We start from the raw sequence: 22,203 nt of genomic DNA, 5'->3' as shown, positions 1-22,203 counted from the left end.
CATAACTCAATTTGTTTCGCCTATTCATGTGAATGAGAGTGAATGTGCTCTAATTTCTTTCATGCAGTGATGAAGACATCATCTATCCGAGCACACAGATAGTTAGTTGCTGCAATATCTTGCAGTCGCTCCTGTATGTGGCTCACCTGCCTACGAAAATTGATCATTTTTTTCTTTAATTCCACATGTAATTTTAAAACATGAAATCTGACTTTTAACTAATGCAACAACTCATATCTCATCATCGTCTTCCTCAACTCTCTCACAGCCTTGCACCCAAACATGCCCCTCCGCATACCGGAAGGCGACAACCTTTTTTTAATTTAAGGAATAATTAAAATTTTATTAAAGACTCACAAACAAAAGCTACACGATAAAAGAATACAACAAAAAAAACCCCCTTAAAATTTACAATCTAGAGAAGGAAGATTACAATCAACCACATCTTCCAAAAGGGAGGCCCAATCTATCACACTTCCACCTTCATCTTTACCATAACCATCTCCTTCGAGCCTGCTCTATTCCGAAAGAACCAACTATTTCTTTCTCCCCAAATAACCACTCACATAGTCGAAAGAACGAGATGCCAAATTACCAACTTTCCCACCCCTCACTGTGAAGCCCATAGAAGCTCCCCCATGGATCACGACATAGTCCAATGCATGTCGAATAGAGTGAGAAAGTGCACCAAAACCTTGTACGTAAAAGGGCAATGGGTTAACAGATGATTGTTGCATGCATGAGGAACAAATATTGGGGATGATCATAGGCCTCTTTTGGCGATTGTCTATCATTAAGACCTTTTTCCTGCACACTAACCAAGTGCAAGACACCCCTTAGCAGTTTGCCTCTTTCGACCAAGTTTCCCTCGACCCTTGCCTCCACTTAATTTTTCCTCCTCGAGCCGCTGCGAATATTCCAAAGTTAGCTTCGCACACATTCCTTTTTCTTCCTCTGACAACACACACCCCTCCTTGACATCCAGGCCGTGAATCTCGTTGAGAATTGAAGTAACCTCTTCCTCTCTAGCCCATAAACTTCCTTCTTCCATACTTCTAGTTTTTCTTTCAACAATTTCAGCTTATGATGCAGCTTAAAACCTGTCGATCCTTTAACATGAAACGAATGCCACTAGTCAGTCACTAGCCCGATGAAACCCTCCACCTCCAATCACAATAGCTCAAATATGAAAGGTTAAGGACCCCAACTCTCCGTTACAACCTTTAGCACGATTTGACAATGATCCAAGGTTGGTCGTGGGAGGACCTTTAACTGAACCATTGGAAATCTCTCGATCCACTCCGGTGAGACAAGTAATCTGTCTAGACACAACAAATTGCCTCGTTATGCCCATTTGACCTTGTGAATTTGGCCCCACTCATAGGGATGTCTATCAGATCATGCCTTTGGATCTATCTAGAAAAAGTCCTACATGCTTCTGGTTAAATGGGAGCCGTTCGACTTCTCATAGCTGAACCTTATAACATTGAAGTCCTTGCCAATACACCAAGGCAACAACCACTTCTCTAGGATGACATGCATCTCCTCCTAAAAGCCAGCCCTCTAATCAAGTCTCGCATGGACTATTGACCACCGATAACAACCATCTGAAGCTTGAAGACTTTTCAATTAAGACGAGTGATACTGAAAAAGTTCCTCACCAACTATCCTCTTTCCCTTCGACATCAGAATTCCAGGTAACCATAGTGCACTTGACGAACTAGTCACATCCAGAGAGATCGAACCCTTATTCTTTTCCCCCAAATAGAGTCAAGAAGCTTGCTGTTGAAAGATGAAAGTTTAGTTTCTTGTAAGGTGATGATTTGGGCTTTTGATTTTCTTCACACTTCTTTGATTTGATACTTTTTGGTTTTACATCCCAGACCCTTGATGTCCCAACCTAGAACATTCATTGAGAATTGACCTCACCCTTCTGTTCCTCTGAGAGCCACGGATCTTGTTGCCTGCTTCATAATTGATTGTGCTCTTCATCCTCAACAATTCTCTTCGTCCCTTCGGAGTTAGCTTCATCGATTGTCTGATTATCAGGTTCTGGTACTGACTCCCCCTTTCTCCATTAAACTAGAATAAAGCTACCGCATCCTCGCCGCGAGCTTCAAAGGAAAGACCTAGCAGCCTATAGACTCTGTTAATGATATCCTTAGTCCACTCGAGCTCCTCTTTTGTTAGGTTGTTGCCATTCACCTTAAGATTAGACATCTAGGCTGTTGCAACTAGCAGTTCGTCACTTTTATTTACCTCCCCATTCCTTTCGTCTATGATTTGCAATGTAGTAACATCCAAAGTCTCCGTGAGGTCTTCTCCTTGAAGGCTAGAATCCTCCTTCGACGGAGATTAGCTTTGCCTCTCTGTTTGAGAGTGATATTCTGCTAATGCCAAAGCCTCGCCTTCATCAACTTCGTCGCTCCATTCGTCTCCAAGCTCCTTATCCTTTCCTTGCACGACCACCTGATTTGGACGATGTCCTTCTGAGATGAGGAAATGGCCTTCCTGCATGCTTTCACAAGGCGTTGAGTCTACGCACCTTACAACAGTGATGGACTTTGCAAAAGGGGACCCCTTTCGATCTCTTAAGAGCACTGCTCTCGGCCACCTTTTAAATAAGGAATAAGATGTCTCGGTGCTCGATTTACAAGGTTGACCCCGAACCCATCCCACGTGCTAGAGAAGACATGAGTGGGGTTGGGGGAGTGTTTGTCTCATGTGCCTCTTCACCCATATCGAGAGGCAAAGCATTAACTTCGTTGTCTGTCGTAAGCATCCACGTGTCAAGCTGCGCTATTCCTCTTGAATTAATATGTTGAATCGAGTCGCCACGTGTCTCCTTCCCCTTCTAGACTGGAGCACTTCTCGAGGCCACCACGTGGCTCCAACGTCATAGTTAAGGCGATGCAAGTCTTGAAGTGCCAAGTGGTGCAAAAACTCTCTTCGAGACATGCTCTAGCACCTGAGCCTCACTTGGAACCTCAACTAGAGCCTCCATGTGTGCCCATTCCTCTTCCTGAGCCCGCGCTTCCACCCGACGTTGCTACATGCCCCGTTCGTTGAGTTGCGAGAATTGGCCTCCTGGGCACATGTGCACCAATCTGCCTTGTGCGAAACATCAACACGCACCATGTATCCGTTGGTAGGAGAGTAACTTTCGTTTGCAGCACCCTCAGAATACCCGACACCATAGATTGAGCTAGGCACACCACATGTTCACCTACCTTCTGCCAACCAACTTTGAGCATGACACCCCTCCCTTGTTTGGTACTTTGCTGGTACTCGAAAACGATGCTCCTTCTCCCTTCCTGCCACCTTTGGCCGTGACCAGCTGAGTTGCATCCTCTCTTCTCTTCCTAACATCCTCCCACCTACATGGAGCACCCCACACCCTCATCCTTTCAACCTTTAGCTGCAGGTGTGCCTCTCTGACACTCAGTGTCACTGATTTTGGTTTGTGCAACACCTTCTTCTTCCCGATGCAGAGGCTTACTGCACTGGTATTTTCTCCAGCCTCTGTGCCTTCATCAATGGCTACCACCTCCCTATACAATTTGCCTATAGCCATGAAGACCCCCTTACCTAGTTTAAGAGGGATACCTAGATCATGAGCCAAGCCTCCTCTCTTATGAAGAAAGAACCGTCTTCCTTCTTCCTTACAGAATTTATCAACCCATTGTTGAACAAGCCGCTTGCTGTCACCATTTGATCTAGTTTCATCCCTTGTTTATTATAGATCCATATCTCGTTATTGTTCAGGGGCTTGATCTTGTGGTCACTCTCCTCCAAGGGAGAATATATTAGGGAGGCATAATTGCTGCTCCCGGGATTCGAACACAAGACCTTCCGCTCTGATACCATGTCAAACAACCACTTGTTTTAAAAGCAATGAGCCATTAGAGGATGGTGTATTGATGTATATCAAGGGACTTTAACAGAAATGGGCTTTTCCCGGATAAATGGGAATAACTTCTCGTAGACTTCGTGCAATGCTCTCTTTAAGTTGTTATCCTTGTCGAGTTTACGATTGTAATGGTACTTGGGGTTCAGGAAGTATGTTGAAACTCAACATGATGCACCTTCACATATTAGTGTTAAGAAAAGAACCATACAAGTCTATATTATGCAAACAACCGGTAAGGTATTGAAACAAAAAAATTAACTTGCATACCAACTTTGTGAAGTGGGTGCTTGAGAGTCCCTTTCTATTGGTCATCAATTATTGTGTGCACCCATTGATATGCACTCGAGGCTTTAGCCTTGATGACGTCTTTCATGTACCACATAGACTTGTACATGGAACCCATCAACGGATATATCTTGTTATCCACCGTTGTTAGCACTCTGTATATGTGTTCCAGAATACTCATCACATGACACACGTGATCTCAGAGAGAGTTGCTCAAAGCAATATCCTCGATCTTCCATGCTTCATTTTAGCCACTTTGAATCCATTGTGAGTACTCTTTTGAGCAAAAGAGCTCTCTCAACCCCTGCTTATGGTTTAAGAGGCTTTTAAGGCAATGGAATTTTTAGCGAACGGACCGCCACCCCTTTCGAGGCATCTAGACCAATAGCCAAGTGTGATTGTAGATGGAATTTGTAATTGCCCAAGCATCGACAATCATACTCTTGATTGCAGGTCTATCCCCTATCACCTCAAGCATCAAACCAATGTAATAGGCTGCACAGGGGTTTTGGTTTAGGTTGTACTTCTTCATCAACTCCTTCCCCGCCTTTACAAATGCTCTCCCATTGTTTGCGACAAACTGCACATTATTCCTCCCAACCTCCATGATGTATCGATTCTAACATAATCCTGATGTGCCATGCAACTTTTCAAGTTACTTTGTTAGGATCACCTGTAGATAACGTGCGGATTTTATGTCTGGGTCCCTTAAGCATATTCATCAATGGCTTGCCTTGTGACTCACATCTTTAGCAGAGGGCATATGAGGCCACTGGTAGATGGATATCAGATGTAAATTGCATGACATGAACTCTGTTTGCGACCATTGACATTTCTTAGCACTATTACATTGTGTGCATGCAATTCATTTATATCAGAAAATCATCTGCTTACATGAGTGAAGGAAATACCAGATTCTCATAAATGTTTTTTTTTTTTTTTTTGAAGGATGAATTTTATTGAAGGGCACGAGGCCAAAAGAAAACAGAATCATCAAGTGTTATTGGAATTGGATTATTTTAGACAATGATGAAAAAGTCGCTCCGAACAATTCGAATCAATATGACCATAAATGTATCTTAATACTCATTAAATACTTTTTTGCCAATGTGTATAACAGTAATTGCCTAATTGGTGCTTGCAATGATGGGAGAGAAACCTAGACACTAAACTGAATTTCAAAGAAACTTAGTATCAAGTATCCGTTGAGGTACTTTTCTATGTAGAAGTTAAGCAAACTTCAATTGCTCTGATTTTTTCTCTTGGCAAAAAGTTCGATTTGATCCGTGTCGCTAAACTTGTAATAAATACACCTGAGTGACTTTTCTAGGTAGACGTTAAGAAAACTCCAATGCTCCCATTTTTCTATCGGCACAAACTATGATATGGACCTTGTTGCTAAGCTTGTTATGTAGATAACTAGATATGTAAACAATTAGCAATACTAACAAAAAGGAATTTGAACACCAGTGTGAGTCTTACTTAAAAACATGTCATGCTTATTTGGGTCATCAAAGTCTTGACACTCCATGGATGAAAAGTATCATAATCGTCATCATCATAGCCTTATTTCAGCTATTGGTGTTGCCTTTATGAATCCTGTTCACCCAATCAATTGTATCAAAGGCCTTTGATAAGTGAACAATCCTTTGTCATCCCTTTTGGCGATTACACAACACTCCAGAGGCACATCCCCACTTCATCATCCCAACTCTAACTCTATTGAAAACATCCTCATCACTCCATCCTTTTGAATAGAGCAAGGTACCGACATAGATCACTTTACGGGATCTCTTGGCCATCAATTTTAAGAAAACCCCCTGTGACTATCTTAATAAAGTTGCATTATAAGCACTTTGCCTTGGTTCTACCAATTTTTAAGCCTCTAAGACTTTTAGTGGCTTCCTCCGAATCCTCTCCTGTCTTGTGGACTGACATGACATCATACGGAAACAACAAACACCAAAGGACCTCAGCCTACTCTACTGGTTAATTAATTTATAACCTTGATAGGCACTACTAAACGCTGGACTTAGGTGAAGCGATATAACATTTTTAGTCAATGAGGTATGAGTGTTCATTTAAATCTTATGTAACATTGTGATGGGTACTTTTCTCCATATATTGTTTTTTCTTTTAAATAGAAACTATATGGATGTGCTTAGGTGGGGCAAAATTACCTTAATGCGGAGAACACTCCTAAATCAAATAGATTGAGAAGTAGCTGATCTTGTGTAGGCGTTCAAACTGTATATAGCTCAATGTATAAAGCTGGGAGGAGAATTTTTCATGCGATTTTAAGTAAAATGTTCGCATCTTCTCTATTAACTTAGTGCTTTCTTTCCTTTTTTTTTTTTTTGAGAGTCAACAAAAATTGTTATTGAAAAACCCACCAAAAGGCGGGGAAATAATATAAGAATGCAACACTAACAGCCCACAAGAGAGAGACACAACTTTGGCTACATTGACACAGGGGGCCCAACTTTTTACAAAACTTTTGATAACGCCTATCACACTTTCCATCGAGCTCCCCCCATTCTTGAAGCAGTGTTCACTCCTCTCCTTCCAAATGGCCCAAAAGATGGCCATAATGAGGAGTCTTTAAGCTATTTTCCTAGCTTTTTTGCCACATCCTCCATGCCATGCCCATTGGAGGACGTCAACCAATTCATCCATGACCCAAGATATTTGTAACATGGCTAGGAACGACTTCTATACGAGTAAAAGGACAATGAACCATAAAACCAGTGGTGGGATGGATGCGAAGGGCTGGTGTCACCATCTGATTCTGCCATAGACTTGAAAAATGAACAAGCAGAGAAGTTCCCGGAACGATAACCTTTCCATATTAGGGAATCCTCATCATGAGTTGAAGGAACAACGAGCTTAAGATGCTCGAACAAACCGATGTACTCCGAAGCCTCTGCGTCTGAAAGATTCCTACGACAAGGAGGACACCATACAATCATACTCCTGCAAGAAGAGAAGCATCGAGAAACTGTAATGCCATGATCCGGGGCAAGGGTGGCTATTCTTGGGGAAACATCCTAAAGTGGCCTCTCGTTGCACCAAACAATCGTCCAGAATCTGATCCAATTCCCATTCCCGAGGAGGAAGGCTATATTTCTACGACCAAATGCTCTGTTGACGCTATAGATGCTTTATTTCCCCCTAAAGTGTCACTTTTTTAGAACATCCGGGCCATGTGAAGGTTGGGCTGCATCATAAAGACCATATGGGGCACAAAACCAGGTTGGTCCACTCATCAGGTGGGCCGTTCTGTCGAAATCAATGGACAAATGATAGTATAATTCAAAGTTCCGGTGTCTCCCACCAACGAGTGGGCTTGTCTAATTTTAGCCCATGTGATCTGTATGGGGTGGCTCACCTTTTGCACAACTCGATGTTCTAAACAAGCAACACATTGACGGGAAGGAAACCATTGTATGCGAAAGTCCACAGGGGTGGCAATGGGTCAGGTTCGGGTTGGGTCTGGCCCGTTTAATAAATGGGCTAAGAATTCCAGACTAAACTCTACTTGCAACTCATTACCTTGTGGCTTAAGCCAACGTTCTTAAAATCAATGTTTGCAATATCGATAATATCGACCGATATTATTGATATCACACAATATTATCGATATCGCACCTCAGTGATGTGAAACCTACATAAAGTTGCAGGACTTTTGAATGTTGACAATATTATCGCAATGTATCGATGAATATGATAGTATCATCGATAAATATAAAATGGCACCCCCCCCCCCCCCGGTCAAATCTTCCACTTCTAATCCATTTCTTAGATTTGTAAATATATGAATTGATTTTTAATATAGTTGCTTCTCTTCTCTTAGACACCACATAGTTTCGGACCTTACACAAAGGAAACTTATTATGTGCATGTGTTTTTTGTGATCTTTTGATTTTTTGGTGTGTAATGATGTCTTTTTTTTTTTAAAAAAAAAATTAATTTTAAAAAATTTTAAATCATTACCTTGAAGCTCCATTGAAAAATTCGACTAATTTCCCAATTTTCCTGAAAAACAGCAAAACATTACATGATACATCCAATGTTTCCCATGCGATAACCGATATGTTTCCATATCCTAAGGGTGAGATATATCCGTCGATATTGATATTGAAAACATTGCTTAAAATTCATCAAACCCAAGTGATGCGGATACAAGCGCATTCAAGGTGTACCAACGAAGAAAGCGCCAACCACAAGTGTCGTCCTTGTGGATAGGCGACTATTGAGGAGATGAAGACCTTTCACATGTGATTGGACATATAGAAGACCCCACTCAGGGAAGACACATGTGAAAGAAGATTGGAGAAAGAAGACCGAACGTCCAAACTTTCCCGTACTTATGTTATTTGTGTGTTTTTGACTTAGTTAGGGGTCTTTTAGTAATTTTATGTCTTTATTTACTTATTCTAGGGGTATTTTAGTAATTTTATGTCTTTATTTGCTTATTTAAGTGGGCTAAAGCCCCAAACTCGAATTTCAACGATTGATTAATGAAAAGCAAACCCTTTGGTTGCCTCCTTCCTCTCTTCTCTCTAATGGTGCTTCTTCTCTCCCCTTGATCTTCTTCTTCTAATTTCTTCTTGTTCCCTCCAACTTCTTCAAGGTAATAATTTTCTTCCTTTTATTTTCCAGTTTTGGCTAATTCTTTTTTGATCAAAATTTTGAGAACCGATCTAAACCCTAAATCCCTAATCCGAGAAACTTCTTGGTTCTTCGGACTAGTGATCTTCATTGATCGATTGGGTGTGACCATGCAAGATCGGGAGGTCTCATCCCTCGCCGGATCCAACCTAAGTAGTAATTGAATTCCATAATTCATGGTTGTAGTGATGGCCCGCTCCATTGCATGTTTCCTTTATGATTTTCTCAGTTATGATGATTACTGTTAGAATTTTAGATCATTTATTCCTTTTATTTCCGCTGTTTAATTATCTCCATGAGCATGCATCATAATTAGGGCTGTCCTGCGTCAAATTTGGTATCAAAGCCTAGGCTTGCATGGTTTTTGTCTAGATCGAGTTATCAAATTAGGGTTTCGATTTTTAGGTTTAACTTAGGAAAGTTCCAGGTTTAGAAACTTTTCAATTTTAGAAAGTTCCTAATCTGGAAAATTTCCAGATTTGAGTTGTTTCCTGTTTCAACTTAATTGTGTCAGTTCATAGTAGTTTTGCATTCATCGCATTCATCTTGAAAGTCATAACACCTAGTAGTCTAGTTAGGTAGAGTTTGGTTCAAGTCTTCATTGTATGCCCACGAGAAGAGGTAGAGGTTTCGGACTTCAACCTACCATGAATAACGAGCAGTTATCTGAGCAACTTGCTCAATTGATATAAAAGATAACCGCCCTAGAAGCGGGTCAAAGGCGTGAGTTTGCCTGCCTTGAGAACCAAATTACCACTACCATGACTAAGGTGGAGCAACTAGAGGCGTCCCAAAAAGAAAACCCCGCTGTAGGGGAAGATGCATACTCCCAAGTGGAAGGAATCATTGAAGAACGTGCTGCCACACGTGGTGGTAGTGAGGATAGAGATCGTGGTAACGGTCGTGGTGTGGTGCGAGAGGCACGAGCTACATGTGGTCATCAAGACCGTTATGATCCAGATGAGCGTGCGATGAAGAGTGTGAGAGTTGAGGCCCCGAGTTTTGATGGGCGCTTGGATCCCAAGGCGTTCCTTGACTGGGTTGCTGACATGGACCACTACTTTGAGTGGTATGGCATGTCGGAAAACCGTCAAATGCGGTTTGCTAAGATGAAGCTTGTGGGTCAAGCCAAGCTCTTTTAAACCAACACCGAGCGTAGGATAGAGAGAGTTGGTAGAGCCCCTATCACACATTGGTATGAGATGAAAGAGAAGTTGAAGGAGAAGTACCTTCCTCTCTCATACCGTCAGAAGCTCCTTGACCAATGGCAATCCTTACGCCAAGGGTCAATGCCTGCTGCTGACTGCATCGCTAAATTTGAAGAGTATGTGATGCGATGTGATATCCGAGAAGACCCTCTAGTAACGCTCTCGTGTTTCAAGACGGGCCTTTGTGCGGATCTTCAGCGCGAGCTTATTACTTGGCCCTTAACGGACTTAGATGAAGCATATCAAGTCGTGCAGGAGTTAGAGCAATATCTGAAGGCTCCTGTCATTCGTCGTTTTGAGTCCCGAGACTCCAGTGCTAGATCTAGTTCCCAAGGAACTAGACCTAATATTGGTAGTCAACCTAGGGCACGAGCGACCATTCCGCCTAGGCCTAGGGAGGACAAGGGCAAAGGGGTTCTTGGTGCCGGTCCTAGTAACATGAGCCAAGTGAGGTGCTATGAGTGTGGCAACCTTGGCCACATGTCTAATCAGTGTCCTACGAAGAGTCGTGGGAGAGCCTTAGTTATAGGCGAGTCCCACGAGGGTGGAGATGACCAGGGTGATTATGAAGTTGAAGAGTATCACCCTGAAGGAGGACTTACTGATGAAGAAGACGTGGATGGAGAAGCAACGCTTGCAGTAGTCAGGCGTGTGTTAGCTCAGTCTAGAAGTAGTGCTGACTGGCGTCGAAGCACTATCTTCTACACTTTTGCCAAGTGTGGTGAAAAGAATTGTAAGGTGATAGTGGACAGTGGAAGTTGTCAGAATGTGATTTCCACTAGCACCTTAGATCGCTTAAAACTGAAATCCACACCTCATCCAGACCCATATAAAGTTTCTTGGGTTGACAAGACATCCCTACCTGTCACCCAGCAATGTCTAGTCCCCATCGAGTTTGGGTCATACAAAGAGTCCCTGTGGTGTGGTGTTTTACGTATGGATGTGAGACATGTTATACTAGGTAGACCGTGGCTATTCGATAATGATGTCACGATCTTTGGCCGTTTGAATGCGTGTACTTTTATGTATAATGGTAAAAAGATCAAACTTAATCCCATGCCACCTGAGAATACACTAGGGAAGAAGAAGGATGAGAAGGCAAGTGAGCCTAGAGAAATGGGGAAATCCAAACCTAAGTCTTTACATATAATCAGCGCAAGAGAGTTTGAAAAAGAGGCTAAGGAGGATTCTATGGTGTATGCCCTTGTGGCTAGAGAAATTACACCTGAGGTTCCATCAGAGTTGCCCTGTGAGGTGACCTCGGTCCTGAAGGAATATAGTGATGTATTTCCTGAAGACTTACCGAATGAGTTGCCACCTATGAGGGACATATAGCATGCCATTGATCTTGTCCCAGGGTCTACTCTACCGAACCTTCCTCACTACAGGATGAACCCTGTAGCGCATGCAGAATTGAAGAAGCAAGTTGATGAGCTTCTGCAAAAGGGTTTCATCCAAGAGAGTATGAGCCCGTGTGCCGTGCCTGCATTATTGACGCCAAAGAAAGACGGCACGTGGCGCATGTGTGTGGACAGCCGTGCCATAAACAAAATTACTGTCAAGTATAGGTTCCCTATACCTAGACTTGATGATATGCTTGACATGATGGCCAGGTCCACTATATTCTCTAAGTTAGACCTCAAGAGTTTCGTATATGCCCAGGAGATGAGTGGAAGACGGCGTTTAAGACGAAAGATGGGCTATATGAGTGGTTGGTCATGCCCTTCGGCTTGACTAATGCACCCAGTACTTTCATGCGGGTGATGACACAAACTTTGAGGCCGTTCATGAAAAAATTCCTAGTGGTGTACTTTGACGATATTCTTATTTATAGTACCACTAAGGAATTACACCTTGAACATTTAAAGAAGGTCTGTAGTGTCCTTAGGAAGGAAAAGTTGTACGCTAATCTTAAGAAATGTGCATTCATGTCTAGCCAAGTTGCGTTCTTAGGATTTATAGTGTCATCTGAAGGGATGCGCGCAGACCTTGAAAAAGTCAGGGCCATAGTTGAGTGGCCAGAACCAAGGAACATTCATGAGGTGCGAAGTTTTCACGGCCTAGCAACTTTTTATCGTCGGTTCATTAGGGGTTTTAGCACGATCATGGCTCCCATTACCGAGTGCATGAAAAATGGAGAGTTCGTGTGGTCTAAAGCCGCCGTCAAGGCTTTTAAAGAAATTAAGGGCAAGATGGTGGAAGCTCCTGTCATGCGTCTACCTGACTTTTCTAAAGTCTTTGTAGTAGCGTGCGATGCGTCTGGTGTCGGTATAGGTGGAGTGTTGAGTCAAGAAGGACACCCAGTGGCCTATTTCAGTGAGAAACTGAATGAGGCAAAACAAAAATACTCCACTTACGACAAAGAATTTTATGCGGTAGTGCAATCTCTGAGACATTGGCGACACTACCTCCTACCGCAAGAATTCGTTTTGTTTTCTGACCATGAGGCTTTGAGATATTTGCATTCTCAGAAGAAACTCAACTCAATGCATGCCAAGTGGGTAGCGTTTCTTCAGGAATATTCGTTTGTTTTGAAACACAAGGCCGGGGTTGAAAACAAACCAGCGGATGCCCTTAGTAGGAGAGTGGCGTTGCTCAACTCCTTGAGTGTAGAGGTAGTCGGATTTGAGCAACTGAAAGATGAATACCCCACATGTCCTGATTTTGGGGGTACTTACGCGTCGCTCTCTAGTGACCAGCATATTATGGGTGAACATGTTCTTAAAGATGACTTTCTTTTCAAGGGAGACAGACTTTGTATTCCCCGTATGTCCCTTCGTGAATTCCTCATCTGGGAGCTTCATTCAGGAGGGATAGCTGGCCATTTTGGTCGTGATAAGACTATTGCTCTCGTGGAAGATCGTTTCTATTGGCCAAGCCTCAAGCGAGACGTAGCCAAAGTTTTAGGGCAGTGTCGAACATGTAAGCTGGCAAAGCAAAGAAAGCAAAATACCGGGCTCTACACGCCATTGCCAGTGCCACATGCTCCGTGGCAGGACATTAGTATGGACTTCGTGCTCGGGCTTCCCAAGACTATAAAAAAGCACGATTCCGTTTTTGTCGTTGTGGACCATTTTTCTAAAATGACGCATTTCCTCCCATGTTCGAAGACGTCAGATGCGTCTCATGTTGCTCGTCTCTTTTTTGATGGTGTGGTGCGTCTCCATGGGTTACCTAAAACCATAGTGTCTGATCGTGATGTTCGATTTACTAGCTATTTTTGGAAGACACTGTGGCACATTATGGGAACTCGTTTGCAATTTTCTACTACTTACCACCCACAAACAGATGGTCAAACTGAAGTGGTAAACCGTAGCCTTGGAAATCTTCTACGTTGTCTAGTGGGTGAACATGTTAAGACTTGGGACCTAATTTTACCAACTGCTGAACTTGCTTATAATGGGTCAGTTAATAGATCTACAGGGTTGAGTCCTTTTGAAATTGTAAGTGGTTATGCCCATAGATCTCTTACCTATGTCTGTTACCCAAAGGTCTTCTGAGTCAGCCGATGCATTCGCACGCCATATTCATGATTTGCATGCACATATTAGACAGCGGTTAAATAAAAGCAATGATGATTATAAAGTTTCAGCTGATTCTCATCATAGAGTGCAAGAATTTCAAGAAGGAGACTGTAATGGTGCGAATAAGGCCAGAGCGATTCTCTCAAGGATCTGCAAAGAAATTACAAGCGCGTAGTGCTGGACCATTCAAGATATTACAAAAGGTTGGGTCCAACGCGTATCGTGTTGACCTTCCACCTGAAATGAGCAGTAATCTAACTTTTAATGTGGAAGATCTAGTCCGTGCCCATACTCCCATTGTTGATACATCGTCCCTTTCATGGCTTTTTTTTGAGTTTGCTACCCAACCCCTTCCACCCCCTCCTCCACCCATTACCCATAAAGAAGCAATTGAGGAAATCTTGGATGACGAGATAGTATCCACGAGAGATGGGGGTTTCCAAAGGTATCTTGTCAAGTGGAAGAACAAACCATCGTCTGAATCTACGTGGCTGTCGGGCGACGCATTGCAGGGTATTGATCCAGATCTACTCGAGCGCCACAAAAGTTTCAACTCGTCGGAGTCGAGTTTTTCTCACCCGAGGGGAATTGATGCGGACACAAGCGCATTCAAGGTGTACCAACGAAGAAAGTGCCAACCACAATTGTCGTCCTTGTGGATAGGCGACTATTGAAGAGATGAAGACCTTTCACATGTGATTGGACATATAGAAGACCCCACTCAGGGAAGACACATGTGAAAGAAGATTGGAGAAAGAAGACCGAGCGCCCAAACTTTCTCGTACTTATGTTAGTTAGGGGTCTTTTAGTAATTTTATGTCTTTATTTACTTATCCTAGGGGTATTTTAGTAATTTTATGTCTTTATTTGCTTATTTAAGTGGGGTAAAGCCCTAAACTCGAATTTCAACTATTGATTAATGAAAAGCAAACCCTTTGGTTGCCTCCTTCCTCTCTTCTCTCTAATGGTCCTTCTTCTCTCCCCTTGATCTTCTTCTTCTAATTTCTTCTTGTGTCCCTCCAACTTCTTCAAGGTAATAATTTTCTTCCTTTTATTTTCTAGTTTTGGCTAATTCTTTTTCGATCAAAATCTTGAGAACCGATCTAAACCCTAAATCCCTAATCCGAGAAACTTCTTGGTTCTTCGGACTAGTGATCTTCATTGATCGATTGGGTGTGACCATGCAAGATCGGGAGGTCTCATCCCTCGCCGGATCCAACCTAAGTAGTAATTGAATTCCATAATTCATGGTTGTAGTGATGGCCCGCTCCATTGCATGTTTCCTTTATGATTTTCTCAGTTATGATGATTACTGTTAGAATTTTAGATCATTTATTCCTTTTATTTCCGCTGTTTAATTATCTCCATGAGCATGCATCATAATTAGGGCTGTCCTGTGTCACCAAGCCTGGTATGATCCAATCCATTTAATTGTAATTGGGTTGGGCTCGTTTGATCCAACCTGACCTAACACGACAATGCTTGGGTTTAAGAATGGAATGTGGGGCCAAAAGTTGCGCAAAAACATATGAACATCATGTGTATATATCTATACTTTTCATTTGTTAATTTGTTTTGGGTTTTTGGCCAGGTTCATCTGGCCTAGCCCATTGATAAGCCATATGCGCAGTCGGGTTGGGTATGGTTCAACCCAAGCCCGACCTATCTTAAACGGGCCACATTTTCAAACCTGAGTCTAACCCACTACCCATTTATGCTGGTCCAAACCCACCTGAGAAGCGGTTAGACCAGTTGACCTGATCCATTTGTACCCCTAGAAGTTCACATCCAAGTCCAACACTGTATGCAAACATCTCTCTCTCTCTAAAGTATTTGCATACGGCTCAATACAGATATTTATGACATTTTCGAGCTACAAGTTTTATAAGTCACATTCTTTAAGTGCATATGAGAGATTTGACTAGAGTTTTAATTTATTTGAGCAACCAAGGTTCAATTCAGCGTATAAGCCCCAATTCGTGACATTTAATAATCAATTAAAAAGTAGGCATCAAAGAGTCACAAATCCAGAGAAGCATTTAGGTCTGAAGATATTGAATTATTGATGCCTAATGAGATAATCAGCTGGACTTGTCAATGCATTTCTTGTTTTGTTAGCATACTGCATGCAGGTTTTAAGGAGTGGCATTTAATTGTTTCCTTGTCACATGTCAGTGGATACATTCTTGTTACAGTGTGCACATGACGCAGGGGAGGACGTGTTGAGGTCGATCACCGTCTTTCTCAAGGGGATAATTACTCCGAATCCACGGAGCTTCTCTGGACTCCTCACAGAGATACCTCAAATCCGCGAGGGAAAATAAGAAAATAGAAATAAATTCTAGAAATTCAAAATTTCATTGGGTAGATAATAAAAATGAATTTACAATTTCTTAAATAGTGATACGAAAACTAGGAAGAAGTTTCAAAATCAAACTCCAACCTAAATTCCTAAAATTCGTAATTACTAAAAATAGTAAAATTCCAACTCTAATAAAAATCCTAATTCTAATAAAACTCTTCTAAAGCCTAATTTCTAAAAATAAAAATTCAAAATAAACTTTTACTAGAAGAGTCCTAATATTATTACAAGTTATTTCTTAAAAAGAAGAAATATTAAAGCTCTAAAAAATAAAAAATATTAAAAATCGGAATTACTAAAACTAGGAATTGTCCTTAAAAATTCGTTTTTGAGCTGAAAACGCGTGTTTTTTGACGAAACGGATAGATGCGACCCACGTTGTGGTCGGTTCACCTCGGATGGCCTGTTTCAGTAAAGATTGATTGGTTGTGTGCCCCATAACGATACCCAGATCAAAAGTTATGGTCAATTTACGGTTCACCTTCTTTTGGCCAAACCATGCTAGGAATCAATCTATGACACGTTCTACATCAGTGCATCTTCGTTTTGCTTTCATTTGGCAACCATGTGGAAGGATTCTTAATGACTCGCAGACTTCCTCAGCTATTTGGGGCTGCCTTTACAAATTCTGTTTCGCCAAACAAGATTTGAATCTGACATTCTATTGATTACTGGGTGATAGTTCAGTGACCTTCTGCCAACCTCACATCAACCCTCCTTTTCTGGAACTGGGACTGGCTAATTGGCATCACACTGGGTAGAGTACTTCTCACTAGTATTGAATCTGCTCGCTATTGGCTGATCTCATTAGCTCAATTGGCCATGCCAAAGCAGGTTTTGGTGGGATCCCAACTTAACATGTCTCTACTGTCATTGCTAACAATTAAGGCTGCATTCTGTAGTTCTATCCAGAGCTTGGGTGTTGAAAGGCACAATATTTTTTTTTTGGATGACTTGGGATACCTTAAGTATCGATTCTGACATTTGACAATGTGCTGAGTCAATTATTTGCCCTTGTGTTCCATTGCCCTCTGATTATTTTAATTAGTAATAGTTAACTTACGGAGAATCCATTAGAACTGGCTTCCTGGTAGTTAACCCTTCTTCTTTTCTTTCCATTTCCTTTCTGTTTCTTTTTTTTCTTTTCTTTTCTTTTCTTCTTCTTTTCTTCTTCTTCTTCTTCTTCTCTTTATTTTTTTTTTTTTTTTTTTTTTTTTTTTTTTTTTTTTTTTTTGCAATACTCTTTCAATACCATTAAATAGATTCAACTCAGACAACTAAGTTTGGTTTTTAGTTTTCCTGATCATGACAGTAACATCTGCTTTAGGACTGATTCCCTTTCTTTCTTCTTTGTCATTACCTGCTATTCCTTTTGTATGTTATTGTGTTCTTGCACTTACTGGTTTGTTATTAGGGTGACTCAAATTTTAGCAGTTCTTTGTTTCTTCTCTATTTATTCAAACTATGGGAAGTACTAGATAGGGAGCTTTATGTATCTTTTTCTTGGTTTCAAATGGCTTTGTTATTTTTCTGCAGATCCTGGATTGTTGTCTTCACTATGTGGGTCCGTCAAAGATCTGTTGAACCAACAAATTGTGGGATGAAAAATAGAAGTACATGATATCCTGGGGATTTTTGTATCGAGAAAATGAAACTTTGACCTACTTTTGGTGTTTCAGATAGGAACTTCATGGCCGACTCATCCAGAAAAAGAAAAGCAACATTTCTTGATCAACAAGGTAGGGGAACTTTTGATGGCAACTCTCAGTCGGTTCGGGACAATCTGAGAGGAAACCTTACTCATTTCCTTCTGAAGGAGTCAAATCCAAAACATAACATTGGTTCAGTTGTGGGGATAAATGTGCAAGGAAATGCTCTAGAAGCAGTGAAACAAAACTTTCAGTTTGCAGAATGGTCAAATAATACAAGCTCTCAATTAGGAAAATTCCCATTCCAAAAAGATGCAATAGATAAAATGAATAATTGTTGTGAGATTACAAAGCCTCTTGAGGCCCATCATATTCAACCTTCTCTCTTTCACAAGTCTCCACTTGGAGAGATCCTTGCTCAGCATAATGTAGCACATAATGTGGCCCACCAACATGAAGCCAATAAATTTCAGTCACGTTCTGGTTCGGGCAATCTTTGCATGGAAAAGATTGGTAATTTTCCCAGTTTGAAAGATGGGATGAACCTTGGCCAAAGTAATGTGCTCTCAGCTAATCCTTTACTCAGTGTGCCTTGTGGAAGTCTGACAGCCCTGGAAGAGTCACAACCAAGAACCATTAACAGTGAGGAGTTCGTTCATCATGAAAATGCAAATGCAAAAACCTGCATTCTGGACTTACGTAAAGTTGGATCTTCCGTCAATGTTGAATGGACTGATAAATATATGAATGCTGCAGGAAGTAGAGACATCTCAAGTGTTGAAACTGGTGTCTCTTCCCAACCTTCTGTAGGCACTGAAGGAAAGGAAGCTTATGGATCTTATCAGCATCCTAAAACTGAAGTTAGATCTGGAACTTCTCCTCGAGATACAACTTCAGGTTTCAATGTGACGGATAGTGATGAAGGCCAGCTTGGTTCTTTCACCCCTCTGTTGACAATGCCTACAAAATCCTCAAATTGCGATAAAAAATGTCTAGAGGATGGAAACCTGAATAACAAAGCTCAGGTATCTGAAGATCAGGAAATGAAAATTGTGGATATGCGGTGTGAATCAAATGCAGAGAATGCAAAGCATTCAAGTGCTGGTAGTCCTGTGAGAAAACCTCCTGACCATAGGGATGATCCCTCTCATATTTCACTTAAATTGGATGGAAAGAGTATGCCACATGCTGGAAAAGTAGCTCCAAAGATTATCGAAAAGCTCTGGGAGGGGTCACTTCAGCTAAACACATCTGTAAATGTTCCTGCAGTTGCCTACTTTAAAAGGTTCCTTCAACTACTTTGTGAACTTCAATAATTGTATATGGACTGACTTCCTTAGACCTCATTTGTTGTTGGCCCAGCTGAATTTTATCTAGGTTGAAAAGTTAATTTTATTTGACTAATGCCTTAATAATTAACCATAAGCTTTTTATATGAGATCTCTTTACGAGACTGACATGAAAAGACATGAATGTAAGGAAAGGATAAAGAACAAAATAACTCCACTTATGAATGCTAATGATGAAATAGAGTTCTATCCCTTAACACTCTTTAAGTAGAGTGTGCCTGGTGAAGTAACAAATGACATGCTTTTGAGTCGAAAAATGATCCATGGGAGGTCTTTTGGTTAAGACATTGGTGATTTGAGCTCTCATGGGAAAAAAGGGAACTCTACGTGGTCCTGTAACAAATTTTTTTTTTTTTTTCTGAAGAATGGTAGTCAACTTTTTCTTTGTATGTGCATCTAATTCAACATTGGCAGACATGTAAATAGCAGAATTGACTACCATTTTGTTTGAGAAAAAAAGATATGTGATGGGCAAAGATCATGCTATTTTAGTTCCCACTAAAATGATAGATTACAGACTGTTTTCTTGCACACCTCTCAGACCATGTCATCTGCATGAACCTTAGTTGGAGGATCCTTCTAACTAGCTAGTGCTCCTGCTTCGAATAGCTCTTTGGACTCCTGCTCCCGCTCCCTCTTCCTACCTATTCGTACTTGTTTACAATTTTGAAATAGATGCTTCCCAGCAACTGCACCCAAATTTGTTGCTGCTTCGCTTCACGCTTCCGTGCAACTATAGCATGAACCAGTAGTTGACCTACGATCATCAGGACAAATGGCCTAATGAGCATTACTCTGTGAAAGAATATCAAATGGTAATCTTGAAGAATGAGCAAAATCAATGACCTCCTTCTCTTTTAAGATATGATATAAATATCTGAACAACAACATATTTAGTGCCAGGAACATGCATAATTTGACAAACCAAATCAACCACATGAAATGCTGGGTAGGTGAGGATGGGGATCACTCATAACTTTGCAATAGAGTGACGAATCATCCAGAGGAGAGCCATAAAAAACGTTGATGCTTGATTCCAAGTGCAAATAGGAGTCGTGACAAGCTTGCCATCAACTATCATCATCTTCAAAAGAAGATGTAAGGAATACTTGGATGAGAGGAGTGGCAATAAGGATACCTCACATATTTCTTCTATTAATGAATTATGGTAAAAGACATTCTTGATATCAATTTATTGAATTTGCAAGGATCAGGTAACAACCACAAACAGAATAGTTTGAATTGCTGGCAGCATCATTTATGATTATTATTATATTTTTTGAAGGATATTGCTGTCAGCTTCTTCACTGGTCTAAAATTTTGAAGTCTAAGCCATCCTGCTAATTATACCTTTGGCAACCAGGTGCATCTCAAACTGTTCAATAGGACAATCAATATTACGATTTCCTTATAAACCCCTGTGCTTCCAGCAACATTCTTCAGAGGAGAGTGAGAAACAAACTTTCAATTGCCATTATTCATAAGAGCCAAATACTGATCATCCATCATGGAATATCACCTAGGATCTTTTGTAGCCTTCAAATATGCAAAGGCTCACTATCGACGGGCATAGCCAAGAGGATCTTGGTGTGCTATAGGGACTAGGGAGAGGATGCTGCAGGCAACAGGCTGCATGATGAGTAAAATTCTGAGCATTGGAGTGAATGGCCTTGGGATGACGTGAACAATTTGCATCTTGCTGGTGTGTCATGATAATGGATGTGAGAAGCGAAGACTGATAGATAATCTCCATTGTCCTTTCTGAGTAGATTGAAAGGTATTGAGATATAGAAGATGAGGATGCAAGAGCAGAGATAATTGGGAGGTGCACCTAATACTCCCCTTGATTTTACATGGAAAGGTAACACTCATACCCCATATTTCTGCAAATGGAAAATAATTTGACATCAGCTACTAACAAGAATTTTAGATCTTACCAGAGTCAGGGTCCAGACAACATTACCCCTCCTGCTGAGTACTATAATCCAATTTTAGATTTCAGTGCAGTCATATTGATGGCAATATCTAACAGATTCAAGTAAAACTTGCATCAAAAAACTCGTACAAGAGCATAATCTGCTTCCTAGTTACAATGAATGTTATACAAAAATTTTGTTCTTTAATAGTGGTCTTTAGGTCCTCTTGAATGTGGTAGATGATTGTGGAAAAGACTTCAATGCAGAACCAACTTGGAATTGTATTGAGATGTAGAAGATGAGGATACATGAGCAGAGATAATTGGGAGGTGCACCTAATATTCCCCTTGATTTTACATGGAAAGGTAACACACATATCCCATATTTCTGCAAATGGAAAATAATTTTTCATCATATACTAAAAGAAATTTTGATCTTACCAGAGTCAGGGTCCAGACAACATTACCCCTCCTGCTGAGTACTATAATCCAATTTTGGATTTCAGTGCAGTTATATTGATGACAATATCTAACAGATTCAAGTAACACGTGCATCTAAAAACTCATACAAGAGCATAATCTGCTTCCTAGTTACAATGAACGTTATACAAAAAATTTGTTCTTTATTAGTGGTCTTAGGTCCTTTTGAATGTGGTAGATGATTGTAGAAATGACTTCAACGCAGAACCAACTTGGAAGTTTATTGTGAAATGAGAGAGATTGGTCTCTGCATGATGGTATTTCCATATGGAAATAACATTACACAGGTGTGTGTGCCAGAAGTAAATATGATGACTGAAACCATACTTAGCAAAACAGGAGATCTAATCCATGTATATATGTTTGCCTCTGCCATCATTTGGAAATTTTATTTTCTGATCAAATAGATTGTCCACACTTTCCTTGAATTGAACAATGCACATAAAGAAATCTTATCTCCTGCACTTGATACCACTAATCATTTCAACTAAAATTATCAATGACAACCACATAATTGCATTAGTAAATCACCAGCTAAATAGGAGAGGGAACCCATAAATCATAATGTATGATTAACAAAGGTGAATTGTCAATCATAGAAATGAGAGTTTGCATAGCGTTCCTACTAGCAACTTGGACAAATGATAGAGGAAACATGTCTATTGTTCATAAATGTTTTCTAGGCGGTTTGTGAGCCTCCTTGGAGATGGAAGCTCACTTGTCTTTTTCATCTCTACTATGAGCAATCGGAACTGTCGATCTAGTGGGCTACAGTGGGCCACCATACGCACACATATGTATATGCATACATGTATGTATATTTGTAGGGAAATGATTCAATGGTAACATC

General features: G+C 40.9%; 1 protein-coding gene across 2 annotated transcripts in view; it reads left to right on the top strand.

Moving 5' to 3' along the window:
• The window catches only part of LOC131258347 (uncharacterized), a 127,775-nt gene that overhangs the window by 17,561 nt on the left and 88,011 nt on the right, over positions 1-22,203 (top strand). For both annotated transcript variants that reach the window (XM_058259609.1, XM_058259610.1), the window contains exon 2: positions 17,497-18,894. In XM_058259609.1, coding sequence (XP_058115592.1) covers positions 17,651-18,894 — 1,244 coding nt within the window. In that variant the 5' untranslated portion in view covers positions 17,497-17,650. The remainder of the gene's footprint in view (positions 1-17,496; positions 18,895-22,203) is intronic.

The sequence above is a fragment of the Magnolia sinica genome, chromosome 10 (genome assembly GCF_029962835.1).
Source record: "Magnolia sinica isolate HGM2019 chromosome 10, MsV1, whole genome shotgun sequence".
Lineage (NCBI taxonomy): Eukaryota > Viridiplantae > Streptophyta > Magnoliopsida > Magnoliales > Magnoliaceae > Magnolia > Magnolia sinica.
This window is presented reverse-complemented; position numbering and strand designations above follow the sequence as displayed.